General features: G+C 35.5%; 1 protein-coding gene across 1 annotated transcript; it reads right to left on the reverse strand.

Annotated features, from left to right (window-relative positions):
* Positions 1-14,660: 14,660 nt before the first annotated feature.
* Positions 14,661-17,822, reverse strand: LOC123317686. The gene is made up of 2 exons (XM_044904294.1): positions 15,544-17,822; positions 14,661-15,099 (listed from the first exon to the last, which is right to left on the reverse strand). The coding sequence occupies exons 1-2, from the start codon at positions 17,820-17,822 to the stop codon at positions 14,661-14,663; spliced, it is 2,718 nt and encodes a 905-aa protein (XP_044760229.1).
* Between the last annotated feature and the right edge of the window lie 1,967 nt (positions 17,823-19,789).

A 19,789-nucleotide genomic window follows, 5' to 3' on the forward strand; every position in this document is an offset into this window, starting at 1 on the left:
TTACATATTTTCGACTCAATATTTTCCGAAGTGATTTGACATTGTGATTAAATACGTAATTACTGAGAGACTAACGTAGAACGGACTAAGTAGCACTGATTTAAAACTCAAAAATGTTTTGACAAGCGTCTCAACCAAACATTTTCGTACCATACAGAGTGAAAGGTATCCATTTTCCATGGCCAATCCAGTGCTAAAATAAAAGTGAATGAAGTAAAGAAGCTGAAAGTAAAACGTATATCTTTATTGATTCATTCGGGAAAAACATTTCAATGAATTTCCTAATGTCGTGGATATAAAGCCCAAAAATTAGATTACTATTTCATACCAGAACAAATTCGTTAAAATAGTCTTTGGAATTAATCTTATAGACCATATTAGTGAGGTTAGGCGGGAAATTTGAATCGCGATCCATCCGTGGATCTGGTACCTGAATTCCCTAATCATTTCTTATTGGCGAATCCAAAAATCTAAACGCCGCCTAGCGGCCAAATCACAAACCTAGAAAGTGAGTAATAACTTGTGTTTTACTTCTTTGGGTTAGATATTTTCATAACATATTCGGTTACCAGTGGACTATATTCACAAAACTATTTGGATGTCTGACTAGAAAAATAGGTATTAAAATAATTTAGTGAGTATTTATATCAGTGTCATTCAGTTGAGGAACTATTTACCAATTTTCACTATAATTTTAGGTTAGGAGATATCTTTGTTTAGATGAATTTTCTAGTGTTGGACGATTAAGAAAGGCAATGCGAATTTACATTTCCATGATTTCAATAGTGCCGAGAAACCTGAGCAGAAGAAAGTATATGAGATTAAATTTCTGACATACCTGAAGTTGTACATGCATTACTGGACTTGCAATCTTCAAGGGATGATACGTTGGGAACATTTTAAATGAAAAGTAGTGATTTGACTTGGAATTTTGCAAGCAGTTGAAAGTGATCAATAATTAAACCGTTCGACAAGAATTTCAAATTTCGTTAATGAAATTACAACTGTAGAATTAATTTTCAGGCGGTCTTGTTGAGTTGGTTGTAATTACTGGAAAATAATTTCTGTGTTGGCATTTTGAACTGCATAATATGTTTTCATCCAAATAAATTATCTCAAATATTTGCATTCATTTATTTCCACAAATTACATAATTCATGTGAGTGTGATGATAGAATGAAATCTTCTGGATATAAGTTTTTGTAAAATCTTCCATCAAACGACACCAACATGTTCAGGAAAGTTCTGGAGGAACTCGAGCACAATCAATAATTCCATAATTATTCACTACCTTTACAAATATCTCTATAATCGAATAAAATCTACGATAACATTGCTTTCACAATAGAGTTTTCACGATGATTACTCATTTTCCGCCATGTTTGTTGACAAGTCGCAGCGCCCTCATCGGTAGTTGGATTCGCCTATGGGACTAAAAATGCCGCGTACTTCTCGTCTGTTCTTGGATATTTTAGCGAATTTCTTAAGATTTATTTCTGTTGGAATGTGTTCAATGATCCTTTCTTAACAAGTTGAGAACAAAATTTCGTAATAAAATTTTATATTTTTTTAATAATGGATAAAATTGGTCAGCAAGATCCATGGAAGTTTGTCGTAGCTTCATTTCGTTTCTAACCTCTGAAGCTGACATCATTCTAACGCGCAAGCGTAGCATGTCCTTTTCTTTGTTGGGGGAGTTGCGTTCTTGTTCTTTCGGTCTTCTTGAAGGTCTCTAAAGAATTCCCTTTGATTGCTGTTGAACAAGTTGTTCTGTCGGTATCTTTGAGTTCGTTTGTGATACCGCCTCAATCTATTTCCCAGTGCAGCAATCTTTTGTTTGTATATAAAGATTATATCAATTGTCATCAAAAGTGCAATAACAGATCATTTTAGCATTATTATCAATATAAATGAGCAAGTAAAAAATATTATGAAGGGTGATAGAAATCAAAGTAGACAAATAAAAGTTATCAATCACAAAGAACTAAATGATATTCTGAAGGATGAAAAATGGAACGGAGTTTTTGCCGAAAACAACATTGATTCTTACGACGTGATTTATACCGAACTGATATCCTTTGTTGACAGATCTAGTCACTACACAAATATAAAAATCCACAACAAACTGAATCCATTTTCATGTTCAAAAAGAATTACTGATGAATACAGTTGAATTATTCTGTTTTTATAATCAATGATTATCTTGTGTTTTTCTAATTCATCACATCCTATTACCATATCGTATTCAATCCCCTTCACTACAAGAAATTTTACCAGAATATCTTCTACCTTCAATTATAAATCTGCTATAATTGAATTGTTCACCTGAATAAATTTTTTTCCATTAGCACCCATTAAATTTATTTTTGGAATTTTGATTACTTCATTTCCTAATTTCAAATTCTTCACCAAATTTTCATTAATTAATGATACTTCCGAACCAGTGTCTATTAAAATTAAAACATTTTGGTCTTTGAATTTTCCTCGTAATATAATCAATTTGAAATCTTCTTTTGTATTCATATTTTCTTTTAGATCAATAAATTCTGATGGATGTTCATGATGGATGGTATTAATAGATTCATTTGGTTTGTGCGCTATTGAAAATTTTGATTGGTTTCTTGAGACTCCTGTTCTTCCATTCTTAGACAACTGATATTCTGAAATCTTCTTCTTGTGTCTGATCTTCCTGCATTTTCTTCGTCATAATTCCTGTTTCTGTTTCCTTCTGTTTGTTCTGCACCATTTCTTTCAAAATCTCCTCTTCTGAATTTATTTCTATCATTATACTGTCTATTATTATTAAAGTTTCTATTATCATAATTTCGATTATTTTTATTATCTCTCTCTCTCTGCCATTGTCAATATTCATATGATTCCTGTAATTTCTATCCCTTCTATTTTCATTATTATCATTATAATTCCCATATGGTCTATTTCTTTGTTTTAGGTCCTTTTCTATCGCAGTAAAATATAGAGAAAATTTATCCAGTGTATTAATTTGATTGAATAAAACGTATCTCTCAAGTTCTGGACGGAAATGTCGGCTTATACATTTTATTATTTCTTCTTGTGCTATTATTGGATCTAAATGCTTGGCCATAAAACAATTTTAAAGAATAACCATTCAAATTGCTACTCATTTTGTAATATATATATATATATATATATATATATATATATATATATATATATATATATATATATATATATATATATATATATATATATATATATATATATATATATATATATATATATATATATATATATATATATATATATATATATATATATATATATATATATATATATATATATATATATATATATATATATATATATATATATATATATATATATATATATATATATATATATATATATATGAACCTGTAGTTCGTTGTTACCTCCGTTAAGTTCATTGGGCGACCTGACCTCCTGGTGAAGGAGTTTTTCAATTGGAATAATTTTTGCTTATATATGAAGAGGGGAAGGTAAATAACAGGGGTACCTAAAGAGGGGAAAAGATTTTTATCGAAAAATTATTCTTCAAAGCAATCAGACCTTACTACCTCCGCATATATTTCATATTAGTAGTGCGCTCTCACCTCCCGCAACGTTGCCAGATTTTAGGAGGACAGATAGTAAGGCAGGTTGAATTCTACTCATATATAGAATACAGCTGCTTTTCCGATTCATTCACACATATTGAAACCTGTAAATAGTTCGAGAACGATACTAATATTGATAAACTTCATACGCTAATATTTGATTGATAAGGATTCGGAGTAAATGAATTTGGACAGAAATTATTATATTTTCTTCATGAATATCAACAGTTTTGAATAAGTATGCTATGTCTACGATACTTCGTCCGATAGTTTAATACTGTATAGGTCCTAAAATGAATGATACATGACAATGAAATTTTTCGTTACATATAAGATTAATTCCAAAGACAATTTTACCGAATTTGTTCTGGTATGAAATAGTTATCTAAATTTTGGGCATTATATTCACGACATGAGGAACTCCATTGAAATGTTTTTCCCGAATGAATCAACAAAGATATACGTTTTACTTTCAGCTTCTATACTTCATTCACTTTCATTTTAGCACAGGATTGGCCATGGAAATTGAATACCTTTCACTCTGTATGGTACGAAAATGTTGGGTTAAGACGCTTGTCAAAACATTTTTGACTTTTAAATCAGTGCTACGTAGTCCGTTCTACGTGAGACTCTCAGTAATCACGTATTTCATCACAATATCAAATCACTTCGGAAAATATTGCGTCGAAAATATGTAACGAACATAATTGACATTTATACAAACTGATTGAAGACATACCAAATCTATTTATTTACATGGAAAATAGAAGTAATCAGTAGCTTGAGGAGAGTTACTGTTGTTTATTTTCTTTGGCTGAAGGCTGAAGATGTTACATCAGTTGTAGAATTCAAAAAAATCAACACGAAGATGAAATGCATTTGATGCAGTGTTAGCATTGATTTGAATACTCATAGGTGGTAGGGAATGGGTATCTCTTGAAGAAATGAACGGATAATTACGAGAATGTTGAATTCCTCAACAAAAATCATCTTGCGTGAATGGTAGTCAAAATAATTAAAAGAAGTTTGAAGCAACAGGAGCTTCACCTTCAAACAAAAAAACTGCCTAGTATTCATGTCTGTTTATTTTCAATTTATTGATATAATAATAATAATTATACAGGGTGTGGCGTAATGAATGGATAATATGGAGCCTGCGGGTAGAGTACTCTATGGCGGTTCAAATAAATATATTTTACGTTTGGCAAAAGTGCCTTGGTTTTCGAGATATTGGGGATTTTCGATGAATCACCCCAAATAATAATAATAACTGGATATTGACATTTTTCATCATAGCGGTTCAAAAGAAACTCCTTGGTTTAATGGCATTTCTTAATTGCTCGAGGAGTCTTTTGAAATTTTTCAGTACACAGGGTGTTTCACAAGTAAATGGACAAACGAAAACCGTGAATAGAGGGCATTGAGCTTAGTTCAAAAACACCTCATATGTGTGTCTTAGGCATTCCGTTTCGGATATAGAGAGGAGTTTATTCAAATTTCCCCAATTTTTGTTCGGCTATAACTCCAAATATTTTAGTTGAATTCGGCTAAAAATTCATTATCCGCTTAAACTTCTAAGTTTCAATAAAACAGAACATTAAAAGTTGACGAACACAGGACCGGACTCATTGAGGATATATTCAAATTTAAACTCATGCAAAACACTCTGTTTGTAGTTTTTCTCGTCATAATTTTGAATTTTTCAGGTATCTTCATTGATTTTCTCAAAATCAATGAAACTTTGGTATGCCTTTTCAGATTATTTCTAATGAATAATTGTTTGATCGTGAAATGTCTGGAAAAAACAGCGCTGCATATTGACTTTCACTTCACATTAATTAATGGGATGAATATGATCGCCAATCAACTGAGGAAATCTAAAAATGGAATTGGAAATGTTCAACTGAATTTTTTCGTTCTCAATATATGTCTTGCATTTGTTTTTGATATTTATATAATAGCATATCTGGTTATTCAGATAAGTCATTAACAGTGATAATAAGCTTTATTATTGATAATGAACAAAAATAGAAAAAACTACGCTATCATGATCATGAAAATAATAATTATAATTCGATATCTTCCGAATGAATCGCTTTTTATGGACAACGTGGAACTGAAGTAATTTTCCGAACTGATTTTCACCTCATTTGGTCTTTTAGTGAAGGTAATGATTGGCACTCACTGATTCCGTTATAGTCATTATTGGATCTATGGAAATCTATGGATTGTTCTGGTCTTATTACAATTTGTTATTGAAACATTGATGATATTCATGCACCAGCAAAAGTATTTATCAGTATTTCAGCTCATTTTATTAGAAGGGTAGGACCCCAATATTGGACTGCTAGATCTCCAGATCTGACACCCCGCGATTTCTTTCTTTGTTTTTATTCACACAACTAGTTGTCCATAGAAAAATAGATTTATTCTGAATATCAAGTTTCAAATTTTAGTTTCAAGATAGCGTAGTTTTTCCATCCATATTTGGATATTATTAAAAATCAATTCATTTTGAGACAATAATAATGCAGATAACAAAAAAGTTGAAATTATGATTAAAAAACTACATACATGGTGTTTTTATGAGTTTGAAGTTAAGTAAAGCCTCACTGAGCCCGGTCCAGATTTTTGTCGAATTTTAATGCTCTGTTTCGATGAAATTAACAACTCAAGGCTAAATATAAATTTTCAGTCGACTTGATCAGAATTTCAGGTTCAGGAGTTATAGCCAAACGGAAATTCGAGAAATTTCAAAAAACCCCGAAGAAACCTATATATAGGGTGCCCCAAAACTATTGAATCAAACGTCACACCACGATAGAGTAGATCAAATACTATCGAATGACACCAACATTAGTTGAGCGAAAATGTACCGTTTCTAAAAAAACCTAACCTAAAGTTGCCGATTTTCGAACTATTTTTTCAGTCACAAGGACAAGGCCAATTTGTTATTAAGGATAGCGTTTTTCTCCCATATTATCACCCCTGTTTATTCTGAGTATTAAAAATCATGTAGAAAAAACAATTGTTTTAATTTACATTTACTTAGGTTATGGTTATCGATTAACTACTTAAAATAATTTCAATTAGGGGAGATGAAACAATAATATTACTTCAATATAATTTAAAATCTATATCCTTTTCCACAAACTGGCCCTGTTATAAGGAAAAATAGTTCGAAAATCGGCAACTTTATGTATTTTAATAAAATTCTGATTATTTTGGAAACGGTACATTTTCGTCGAACTAATGTTGGTGTCATTCGATAATATTTGGTTTACTCTATCGTGGTGTGACGTTTGATTCACTAGTTTTGGAACACCCTGTATATGGTATGATTCTGAACTCAGCTCAATGCCCTCTATTCACGGTTTTCATTTGTCTGTTTACTCGTGAAACACCCTGTATACTTCTTGTACTCTGAAAATTTTAAAACAAATGCCCTCACCGTCATATGAAAATTCAAATTCTTCTTGTTGTAAGAACCGTTCATCCTTTCACCCAACGCCGACCCTAGTTACATGGCCCGTTGAAAACGAAATCGGCATCTGTTTACTGCAAAACACGTGTTAACGCTGATATGAAGGGTTCAAAATTTTCTACCTGATTCGGGCTTTTTAGGAACGAATTGCTCAAGATGCCGAGTTCGAATAACATTTCGTTTTGCGTGTTATATTGGATAAAATTGAATTTATTCCATGGATGATTCGAGAATTATTGATGTTCAGAATGCTCCAGAATGATGAAAATTTTCAGATTTCATTGAAATTCTTGCGAAAATTATCTCGTGTATTTTCAAGTTTAGATTTTAATTCATTCAGAACTTTGAAGTTCGGCAAATAATGATGTAAATGATATAGATAACAGTCAATCACATTTCCTTCAGCGCAGTTGTTGTTTTGAAGAAAAAGCAGTAGATTCTCGCAAAATCCGAAACTCTACATGAGTAGGCCCAGTTGTTCAGTTCGGGATTAAAGTTTATCCTAAATTGATTTTGACATTTCAGTTCAGTTCTGTCAGGTTAGTCTAGGATCATCTTAAATCTCGGCCTTATCCTGAACTGAACAACCGGGCCTTATAGTAATAGCAACGTAGCATTAATTAACTCGGTATTTTATTGGAATAATATTAAATTTTTATAGCGGAGAATAGTGGTTTTCAGCCTCGGTATTCACGAAATTCATTTTATTATGTTTTTTTTTCATGTGAATCGGCCCGAAATCTTGGATCCCCCGACCTGATAGTTTCGTATACTTCTATGACAATAGCATAATAACTCAAATTTCAACATTTTTGAACAACAGAAATTTTTGAATTTAAGGGAGAGACACATTAAAAAAATCGATAGCAAGTTACCGCCTAAACTGCGAGCTTGCCGAAGTTGAAACTGGTACCAATCTACTCAGTGCTTCATAATATGTATAGTTTTATGACTCAGTGTTTTTCAGAACCTGTAAAAAAAAATTTAAAACTGTAGACTCGTCATCGCCTTCCAAGGCTGCATCTTGGAAGAGCTGTCTATTTGGAAAAAAATTTATAGGAACTAGCCCCGCTTATTCTCATTAAGGAATCATCTCCCTTAGTCCTTCGCATTTGTTTACAGATATCCTGTATACCGGGTGTCCCAGAGCTTTTAGGCCAGCAAATATCTCAGTTACCTGCGGAAAAAAAAATTGAAAAAAATACTTGTCGTAGGAGACCATACGCTCTTTCATGCAGCATAGCAAAATCCACCCCCTGACAAACAACATCCGAGAAACCACCCCTAACTTTTGTTTTTCAAATGGCACCCCCATGTTTGTTGTGCTTCAACTTACAGTTTTTTTCATTTCTCATTCAATGATGTATCATGGTAGCTAGAATGGCATGCAGAATTATGGAAAATAAAAATACAAATGAAATACGAATTTATACGCTCAGCTGTACTGTTACTGCAACATTATACTAAAGATACCGATACCGTAGGAATAAAACAAAGCGCAAAAAGTTCTAACATTTTATTGACTCTTTTTTTTCAACATCCACTTTTTCTTGTCTCTACAATGTGGACTAATTCGATCAGTCCAATTAACAGTACCCACTAACGAATTCAATTTTATCGAGTGACTATCTTTACAACTACATATTATGATATATCATTGATTGAGAATTAAAAAGAGCTGTCAGTTGAAGCCAAACAAACATGGGGGTGCCATTTGAAAAACAAAAGTTAGGGGTTGTTTCTCAGGGGTTGTTTGTCAGGGGGTGGATTTTGCTATGCTGCATGAAAGAGCGTATGGTCTCCTACGACAAGTATTTTTTTTCAATTTTTTTTTCCGCAGGTAACTGAGATATCTGTTGGCCTAAAAGCTCTGGGACACCCGGTATAGATACATTTTATCTATGTACCTATTCATTTTGGATAGTAGAAGTTTAATCAATATGTGTTATTTTCGAAGACCAAAACAAAAATTTTAATTGCACCTGATTTGTTAATTATAAGAATCATCATTTATTTTGAATAATAAAACTTCATGCGAAAATACTTAAATTAACTTTTGTCTTTCTCCTTTCATCATGCGTCCATAGTGTCCGCTGTTCATCGTAGCTTTTGGGAATTACCAATCAATCATATGTATCCGAGTATGTATCTATATTATTACCTTCATTTTGTAGATCATCATGTCTTGACAAAAATATGGTTGCAATTTCAAAATATTGTGACTCGAGGCCTTCAAAAAGACTTCAATTTTGTTTATTTTTTCCCTTACATCCTGTATGATCTATCGAAAAATGCAAATCTGTTTTGGATAATTCTTCATGAAATCTTACTTGTTTCGATATAATTTGTAATTTTCTTTATGATACATCACTAAAAAATTTAAATAAATAAATAAATAATGTGCTTTATTTCAGGTAAAGTGTACACATGACATTGAACACTTGAAGTGAAACAGGGTCATTTTCTGCTTTATAGTCTGTGTTCCATAAAGTCTTCCACACTGTAGGGTTCGATTTCAAGTAGGAGTTTGAAGATGAATTTCTTGAACTGTTGTAGAGTCCATTCTCCTCTTAGTTTGTGAGCTATCTTATTGTAATAACGAATATATCTTTATTCAGGTCCCTTTTCAGTGAGGCTTAATCTGTGTCTTGGATATTTTAGTGCAGTTGTCCTCGTATTGTAATTACTTACTGTTTTCTCTTCGAAGTAGTGCTAGTTCTTGAATGTGAATATCAGGCTTTCTTGGATGTGTACAGCAGGAGCAGTCAAAAGACCATTCCTTCTGAAGACTCCCCTGCATGATTCCGTCCTCCTCATCCTCCAGATCATTCTGAAGGCTCTCTTCTTCATTTTCAGCACTCTATGTAGGTTGTATGAACTACCATAGAACATGATGCCATACCTAAACACTGCCTGGTATATTGTTCTTAGTGAGGTTATGTCCAGATATTTATTGAGGACTCCCAAAGTGTAGCAGATGGTACCCAGTTGATTGCAAAGGTTGAAAATGTGCTCTCCCCAATCAAGGGTTACCTCAATAGTGAGGCCTAGGAAGCGACAAGATTTAGTCAGTTCTAATGCGGAGTTAGACAGTGAAATGCTGGTAGGCACTTGGGGACCGGAATGAGCTGTCCTGAATAGGATGGCACTTGTTTTTTCAGAATTCATGCACAAACCGTTTGCTTCAAACCACTGGCCAAGCACGATTTAGAGTTGAGTTTACCATTTCACACTCAACTCTAACTCTAAATCGTGCTTGGCCAATACAGTGAAGTTTGTGTCATCTGCATAATTCACTGTCCTAACCATGGTTTCATCGAATATGGTACTTAGGTCATTTAGAAAAATGATGAAAATGATAGGACCCAATATGCTACCCTGCGGAACTCTGTGAGTTCTTCTTCCGAAACTGTTGTTTTTCCGTTCTGAGAGATCACCACTCTCTGCCTGCGGTTTGCTAAATATGATTGAAACCAGTCTAGCTTGTTTATGCCATATGCAGAAAGTTTATGGAGAATAAGGTCGTGGGACAGAGTATCGAATGCCTTTGATAGATCCAGCATTAGACCCACTGTTATATTAGAATCCTCCAAGGCATTAAGGATTCCTGAAATGAACTCAAACACTGCTGTCTGAGTTGATCTACCTCTTACATAACCATGTTGTGTGGGTAAAAGGATCTTTTCTTTTACAAGGTATTCTACTAGTTGAGTGCAGATTGTTAGTTCCAGTATTTTAAACCAGAGAGATGGTACAAGCTATTCAAATTTTCGGGAAAATCCAATAATTAAACATATATATATATATATATATATATATATATATATATATATATATATCGGTTTTAGAGCGTTCTCCGACGCTTTCCGACTCCTAACCGCCATTCCTCTCTATTCAACCATAGGTTTTCGGGGAGCTCTCTTTCCTCCATTTCCTTTTCGATCCTCTCTCTCCAGCTCTTCCTTGGTCGACCTCTTTTCCTTCTGCCTCGTGGCGTCCATGTTAAAATCTAATTAAACATAATCGATAATAAAACAGATGTTTCTGAGCAAAGGATTCCTCAAAATCATTGAGCAATCCGATTTAAGAAAAATATATAGAGCGTTCCATTTGAAATAACACAACAATGTCCAACATTCGGTTTAGCCGACGTTGTTCATTTCTGTGATATTTTAAAATTTGTAGCATTTTTTCTCTTGATTCTGAAATGAAAATTTTCGGAATGGCTCATTGTCCTTGAATATTCATCACCATTTACATCTGAATATTTAGCTTGAGATGAAAGAACTTCAACGGTTGCATAGATACACACGATGAAATATAAACATATTAATTATAATTCCATTCGAGAGAGCCAAGATTGGTTTTCTTTCACGTGTTTCTTTCCCCTACAGATAAATGCGATAAAAAATCGTTGAGATATGCCGCCTGGATTGCAATTATGGAGGAGATAGCGCGCTGCGCCTCTCTACAGTTAATTCATCCGTATACTTATATTCCGCCTGTCTACATCTGCTTTGAAAATACAACGTTGCCATTTTCGGAGGTGCTAACGAGCAAAGAGTCCCCCACAGCAATTCTTCGATATACAGCTCAGCACACTAGCGCCAGTGATATACACTCGAACTAAAAGATTGTTCAGTACATAAACGGGGTGCGTTGTGACCTCAAAACGATTTTTTGATATGTTGGTCCCTGAAGCCTCCTGAATCTAACAAGCTAAAAAACAAGGCAAAACGTTGTCACCTCCGATTTCGGAGGTGACAGCGATATATATGAGGTGAGAGCGTTAAACGAGTCACTATTTTGGAGGTGATATTAACACTTTATAACTATATATATATATATATATATATATATATATATATATATATATATATATATATATATAGATATAGAGGGAAATATTTGTCGGTTATGTAAGTAGAGTCTTGGTATTTATTGGGAAAATTCACAAACCTGAGCTATCCCTGAGACCAATTATTTCATCGATTGGCAGCCCAACAACCAGGATATCACAATTCCTGAAAGATATTCTCTATAGAGCATACAATTTCAACAATACATACTACATTAAGGACTCATTCGACTTCACACAGTCTATTAACAATTTCAAAGTACCACCAGTTTATAGGATTGTAAGCCTAGACGTCGTATCACTTTTCACCAATATTACTATCGAAACAACAAAAAAGGCCATCGAATATAACTGGCAAAGAATAGAACAACAGTGCCAAATTCCAAAGAAAGAATTTATGGAGCTGATCGAGTTGGTGTTTAGTTCAATATATTTTGCATTTGATGGAAAATTCTACAGGCAGTGCATAGGTACACCAATGGGCTCAAAGTTATCACAAATAATAGCTGACTATGTCATAGATGAACTTCTAGATGAGTGTATACCCCAGTTGACGTTCATAATACCTTTTTGCAAAAAATACGTCGACGACCTCATCCTCATGATACCCGAAGGAAAACAAGATGAGATCCTTAATGTTTTCAACAGTTTCCATCCAAAGATTCAATTTACCATTGAAGAAGAATCCAATAACTGTGTTCCATTCTTGGACACAAAAGTGATCAGAGAAGAAGAAACAATTAAAACTGATTGGCACAGAAAGACAACAGCTTCAGGCAGATATATACATTACACCTCATACCACCCGATGAAAATGAAGATTAACCTTATCCAAAACCTGAAGACCAGGATCACAACGATCTCACACCCGACATACCTTGACAAAAACCTGAAGACCTTAGCAGAGTTGATGAAACAGAATGGTTACCCCAGATCCTTGGTAAGAAGATTAGTCTTCAACACCCCCAACCATCACATGCATGAACAACAAATGGAAAATACAAATAACGAGCGACCACCAAGAGAACCACCAAGAGAAGAAAATCAAAACAGAAAAAAGATAATAATACTACCCCATATAGAAGGATTAACACACAAGATAACAAAGCTATTGAGTGACGACAATACCTTCATAGCAAAATACAATGTGAAAACATCTAAATACCTGTACAGTAAACTCAAAGATACAACACCCAAAGAGAGAAGACCCAACGTTGTCTACAAGATACCGTGCAACAATTGTAGCGGAGTATACATCGGAGAAACGAAGAGAACGATGAATAAAAGGATCACATCATACAAGAGTGATTCTAGAAGGAACATCCAAGCCTGCGCACTAGCTCAACACGAAAACACGACTGGACACCACATGAAATTTTCGGACTTAGAGATCCTAGATACAGAAACTAACAGTTGGAAGAGAAAATTTATAGAGATGATCAGGATAACCCAAGAACCTAACGCAATCAACCACAAAAAAGACATTGATAACCTCAGCGCAATTTATGCGAACCTAGTCGAGATAGACAAAATGTCTAGAAACAGAAACCCCATACAGATAGATACAGATACAGATACGGATAGAAGACCCTAGTAGTTTCCCCACGGCCTTTTAATATACCTGTTGTCACCTAAAAATAAAAAATAAAAATAAAAATAAAATCAAAAAATGCTCTGAACTAATTCTAACAAAAAGAGAACAAAAAATCCACTCAGATTGTTATTTGCCATTGTTTAATGTAAGACATTTCTAACAACTACCTAACACAAAGAAGAAGAGTCGACTTGTCATCAAGTCACCAATGATTTCTCTGTACGTCTGTGGTCTCATGTCACTCATAACCTATCGAATCTAAGATCTAACCTCTAATGAAACACCGACGTTCAAGGATTTCTTACCTGAATTCTATCAATCTTAAGATATAACATGCAATTATGATCATCCTGATTTGTAATTATAATGAAAACAACCCAAGTACAACCTCAAATCCTGTAAGTAATTACATTTTTCAAAAACTATAGCCTACAAATACTAACTCCTCTATGTTTTATAGTGCTTCTGAAGAAGAGATAAATAAAGTCTCGAAAGCTTAAGCTGAAGGAAAATGAGTTTTACTTACCATTGTCGCTTTCCCAATAAATACCAAGAATCTATATATATATATATATATATATTTTTTTTTTTTTTTTTTTTTTTTTTTTTTTTAAATCACCATGTAGGGTAAGGCTATTTTGATTGTGCCGGATTGTATTAATCAAGGCACTTCTCAACTGCTTGTCAGAAATCTTCGGACTATTCTTGTGGTCCACAAGATAACCTGCTTTTGTGCTTCCTCAATGAGGTGCTCGTCGAGTTTCAGCTCAATTGTACTCTCCAGCATATGTGCTTCCACTAGACCGTTCGTGGTGATCACGAGAGGCAGGATTGACGTGGAGGTAAGTTTATATATTTCCTTGAGTTCGAAAGCCAAATCGTGGTACTTTAGTATCTTCTCCGTGTATGCTCGTTCAGCGTTGTCATCTGCCGGGACAGTGATGTCTATTATAATTAATTTCTTTTCTGTTTTCAGGATCAACACAATGTCTGGACGATTGTGGGGGATGGGTCTATCAGTGATGAGCGGATGGTCCCAGTACAGTTTTACCTCATCATTCTCTAGGATTTCCTTGGGTATGTATTCATGGATCTTTTTCTGTTGTTTAATTAACCCTTTTTTAAGGCAATGGCCTGGTGGTATGCCTTTGCCATGGCATTGTGGCGGTCCGTATATTCCCTAGGAGCAAGGATTGGGCAGGACGACGTGACGTGCTGTATCGTCTCCGCCGCCTGTGAACACTTCCGACATTTGTCTGATGGTAAGTTTTTGTTCAAAATATTTTTCTGATATGCTCTTGTGGGAACCACTTGATCTTGGATGGCCGCCAACCTGCCTTCTGTCTCCGGGAACAGGTAACCTGCTTTGAGGTACTTCACAGATCTTTCTTTGTCAATTCTGTTTCTTTTTAGGGCATTGGGGTATCTTCCGTGGAGTGCTTTTCCATGCCAGATCTCGGACAACTCGCTGATGTTAGGGGGTTCCGCTGGGAGATTTCTTGAGGCCAGATTTAATGCCGTGATGTTGTTATCCTCTTCGCATAGTGTCCTGAAGAAAGGTGAGTTTTTGGATTTAAAGTACTCTCGCATTTCCTTTACTACTCTGTGGTGCGTGATTTCAACATTCTCCAGTCCTCTCCCTCCATCTTTCCTAGGTATATATAACCTGTTGGTGGATGCATTGGGGTGGTGCATGCCATATTTAGTTAATAGTACTCTTATTTGAGTGTCTATTGCCTTGAGGTCTGTAGTGGACCACTTAACAATGCCAAATGAATAGGAGAGGCATGGAATTGCCCACGTGCTTATGGATGTGAATGTCGGCTTGGCATTCAATTTGCTTTGCAAGATTTTTTTTATTCTGCTTATCAATTTATTTTTGAAGGCTGTTTTTGTTTCAGCGGTATTTATTTCTAGTCCCTGCTGGATTCCCAGGTATTTATAAGTCTCTCTCGGGCCTAATCTTTGTATTTGCAATTCATCCTGCACCAACATCGCTTCTCCACTTATCAGTTTCCCCCTTTTCATGTGCAGCACCGCACATTTGTCCAGGCCCATTTCCATTTTTATGGTTTCAGTGAAGGATGCGACAATCTTGAGCTGTCTCAGCAGTTGATCTTCATTTGCTGCGTACAGTTTCAGGTCGTCGATATACAGTTGGTGGTTGATCTTGATGTTATTCCTCTTTTCTACTATATATCCATATCTTGACCTATTTAATAATATGCTGAGGTGGTTTATCGCTAGACAGAACCATAGAGTGCTCAATTTGTCGCCCTGGAAGAGTCCTCTTTTGATTTTGATTTCGGCTGTCGTGTAGTCGCCCTCGTTGGTGTTAACGTGTAATTTTGTCCTCCATGTTCCCATGAGGTGTTTCAGCAGATTGACCACAGCCTCCGACACTCCATATAGCTCCAATGTCTTTAGTAGCCAAGAGTGTGGTATTGAGTCGAAGGCTTTCTTGTAGTCAATCCATGCCATGGAAAGGCTCCGCAATTTTTTCTTTGCCTGTTTTGTTATTAGGGAGTCAATGATCAGCAACTCTTTGCATCCTTTCACATCCCTCCGGCATCCGTTTTGTTCCCGGGCCAATATGCTGTTCTTAGCCACATGGTCCCAGATCTTTTGTGTCACTATTCCTGTCAGTATTTTATAGATTACCGGCAGGCATGTGATTGGTCTGTAGTTGGTGGGGTCTCCGTTCTTAGCTCCCTTGGGGATCATATGGCTGATTCCGAGTGTGCAGGTTTCTGGTATACATGTTGGGTCTGTTAGTGCTCTCTGGAATATTTCAGCTAGTCTTTTGTGGGTAGAGTCGAAATACTTCCACCAGTAATTGTGAACCGCATCAGGTCCCGGTGCAGACCAGTTGTTGGTTTTCTTTAGTGCGGTTTTTATATCGTTTTCTGTGATGTTTATCTGTTCCATGTTGTATTTGTCTGATTCTGCCTCTGCTTCCCGTATCCAGGAAGCTTCATCATTATGTTCTCCGCTGCTGCTCCAGATTTTTTCCCACGTTTTGTGCATGCTTTCGGGTGTCGGAAATTCTTCCTCGGTTTTCTTTATTCCTTCAAGTTGCCTGTAGAATTGTTTCTGATTTTTATAGTACAACTGATTGTTTTTATAGCGGGTGACTCTCTCATTGTATCTTTTTATTCGGTTTCCTAACGCTTTGGCTTTTTGTTTTAGGATGTCATTTACTACAGTGAGTTGCTCCTTGAACTGTTCATTGGTGTTCCTGATGTGGTGCTCCGATGCAATTTTTGCGATCTTTTTGGCCATTTTCCTGGTTGGCGAACTGGTATTGAGGTAAGTATGTATTTTTCCTATCTTTTTTCTAATGTTCGTTATTTTTCCTTCCAGTCGGATCTTCCACGGTGGTGTTCTATTTTCTGCTGGCTTTGGCTGTGTGTGATTTATCCTGATGTCGTTCTCCTCGCATACAGTTATCGCACCGGCGTACACATAGTCTAGGACATCTTCGAGGGTTGAGTTGTACTTTATTTCAGATTTTATGATCGCATTTACTTTCTCTACGCTCTCAATGATTCTACGTGATCCTTGCAGTCTCGGAATTTTTGGTCTAAGTTCGGGTGGGACCTTTGTGTACATCAGCTTATTTTTATGGAACACTCGCTCTGTCTTTCCCACTTGAGGTCTTATTGGAATTTGAGGCTCTGGTGGTAATTCCTCTGAGTTTCTGGTCTCATTTTTGGGTGGTGGAGCAAAAGGTCTTGTACTTCTCTTAATTTCTTCGAGCTCGACACTCGAGAACTTCTCCTCTTGAAGAATCCATCTTACTCTGTTCGATAGCAAATTCGGGTATGATAGCTTACTTGGATTTATTTCATTCCAAGTGGTGGTTAGTATTTCCCGGTACGTTCTATTTGTTGTTCCTTGAAGCTCTTTTGCTATGAAATGAACACGCATTATGAGGATATTCTCCTCCTTCGTCCAGCGCGTTCTCCCATCTCGCCTTGGAAGTTCAGCGGGACGGCTTCTGATTCCATCCAAGCTGATACTTCTTCTCAGTCTTCTTGAGGTATTCGAAATTGGGCTTACGGTGCCATCTCGGGGGGCTGTGCCGCTCGCCCCACAGCTGACCCCATCGGGCTCTACCTCCGGACGGCTCCGAAGAGGGCCAGCCCGCTGCCCTCCACCGCCCTTATTCACACTTCTAGTGATAGGAGCTTTAGTTACATCAGTTTCCAGGCTGCTAACCTTGGAAGCTGGGTGACTCGGGTACGCGTGGCCGTCAGTCCACGAAGGCATTTACCCCCCTGCGTATAGGGGGGTATATATATATATATATATATATATATATATATATATATATATATATATATATATATACAATAGGTAAAATTTTTCTTGTGCTATATTTTATATATTTTAGGTGCAATTTTCTTGGGTTTAGAGCACAATAAAACTTCAGGTATTCAGATTTTATAACTTGTAATCGACATATGTTTCGGCGTATATAAGCCTTTTTCAAGATTATGAAATAGGTTTGGCTGGGACATTTACATCTAAAAATACATTTAAAATCAGTCATAATTCTTCATCACGGGCACATTAACTTACTGTTTTTATCTGTAATCTACAAATTATCAATTCATTTACAATAAAATTACGAAATACATTGAATCTGTCAATTTGAATTTGTTATTATTTCATTTTTGACCACCTAGTTTTCCAATTGATCACATGAGATGCCATCTGTGTGCTTGTATGAATAAATAAATATGGTATTGAAAGTTATTATTTCACTTTGATTATGTTTTACGTTTAGAATCACAGATGTCATCTCAATACAAGTTTTATTTTATTTAAGGATACTATGGTAAATTTTTGATAAATTCTTTAGGTCGGTTCTGTCGTTTATAGAGTTTTTTTCTTTTTGAATATATATCATTTCCAAAAAAGTCCTTATTTTGTTGTTGGTTTCTCTGTGTAGGATCTGAAAATTATCGAAGTCGAAACTATGGTTTCTTGCTATTTCATGTTTCTTTAGGGCTGTAGAATTTTTCGCATATTTGTGGCCACAAATATGCGAAACATGTTCAAGATTGTAATGCTCTATATCAAAAGTATATATATATATATATATATATATATATATATTTTTTTTTTTTTCACCGCCTACACGGGTTGGTAAGTGAGAGTGCCGAGCACAGATGCCAAGATACTCTCACAGGCTTGTCAGGAACTTCCTCACTGTTCTGGCCGTTCCCAGGATGACTTCCTTTTGAGCTAGGCTGACGAGTTTCTCTTCGAGTCCTAGCCTTAGGGTGTTTTCCGGTAGATGTGATTCGACCAACCCATTCACAGACAGAATTAGGGGGATGACAGATGTTGTTTTTAGCCTATATATCTCCTTCATCTCAAATGCAAGGTCATGATACTTGGTAAGTTTATCGGTGTACGCTCTCTCCATATTATCATCCGCGGGGATTGTTACATCGATGATCTTGACCTCACTCTTTTCACGATCCAACAGGACGATATCGGGTCTGTTGTGCTGTACCGGCCTATCGGTTATTATTGATGTGTCCCAGTACAGCTTGTATCTATCGTTCTCCAGAACCTCACTTGGCAGGTAAGTATGATTTTGAACTATATCCTTTATTAATCCAATGGATCTTCCGATTGCCTGGTGGTATATCTTACAAACTGCGTTGTGACGTTCCAGGTATTCTCTTGGAGCCAATATGGGGCAAGAGGAGGTAATATGTTGGATATGTTCAGCAGTGGCGGATTTACATATTTGCCGCCAGTAGGCTATTCAAATTTTGCCGCCCTTACCATAATTATTTAGTTCAAAATATTAATGACAATTTTTGTGTCAGTGAAAATGTCTCTGGTATTTGTACACGTTGGTCCTAATAACAACTCATAATTATTGTGACCTAGGGAATCGATGTGTCCGAGTTTCCAGATCATATTTACAACGCAAAGATTAAGTTGAGATTTCACAAGAAATAGAACGTTTATTTCTGACTGAAAGAAAATTTAGTCATAGACTTCTAATAAGGTAAAGTAATGGATATATTAATTGATATTAGTCACACAGTGGTAGACATTCAGTAAACTTGATCATTTTTGTTGGGCACACAGTTCAAAATAGAATAGATAAATTCTATATCAAACGAAAAGAAGAAATTTATTATCATTAAGTATGGCACAGCATATATACATGGTTACATGGTCCATAGAAATCGTTGCAAAAAAATTAAGGG

The sequence above is a fragment of the Coccinella septempunctata genome, chromosome 7 (assembly GCF_907165205.1).
Source record: "Coccinella septempunctata chromosome 7, icCocSept1.1, whole genome shotgun sequence".
NCBI lineage: Eukaryota > Metazoa > Arthropoda > Insecta > Coleoptera > Coccinellidae > Coccinella > Coccinella septempunctata.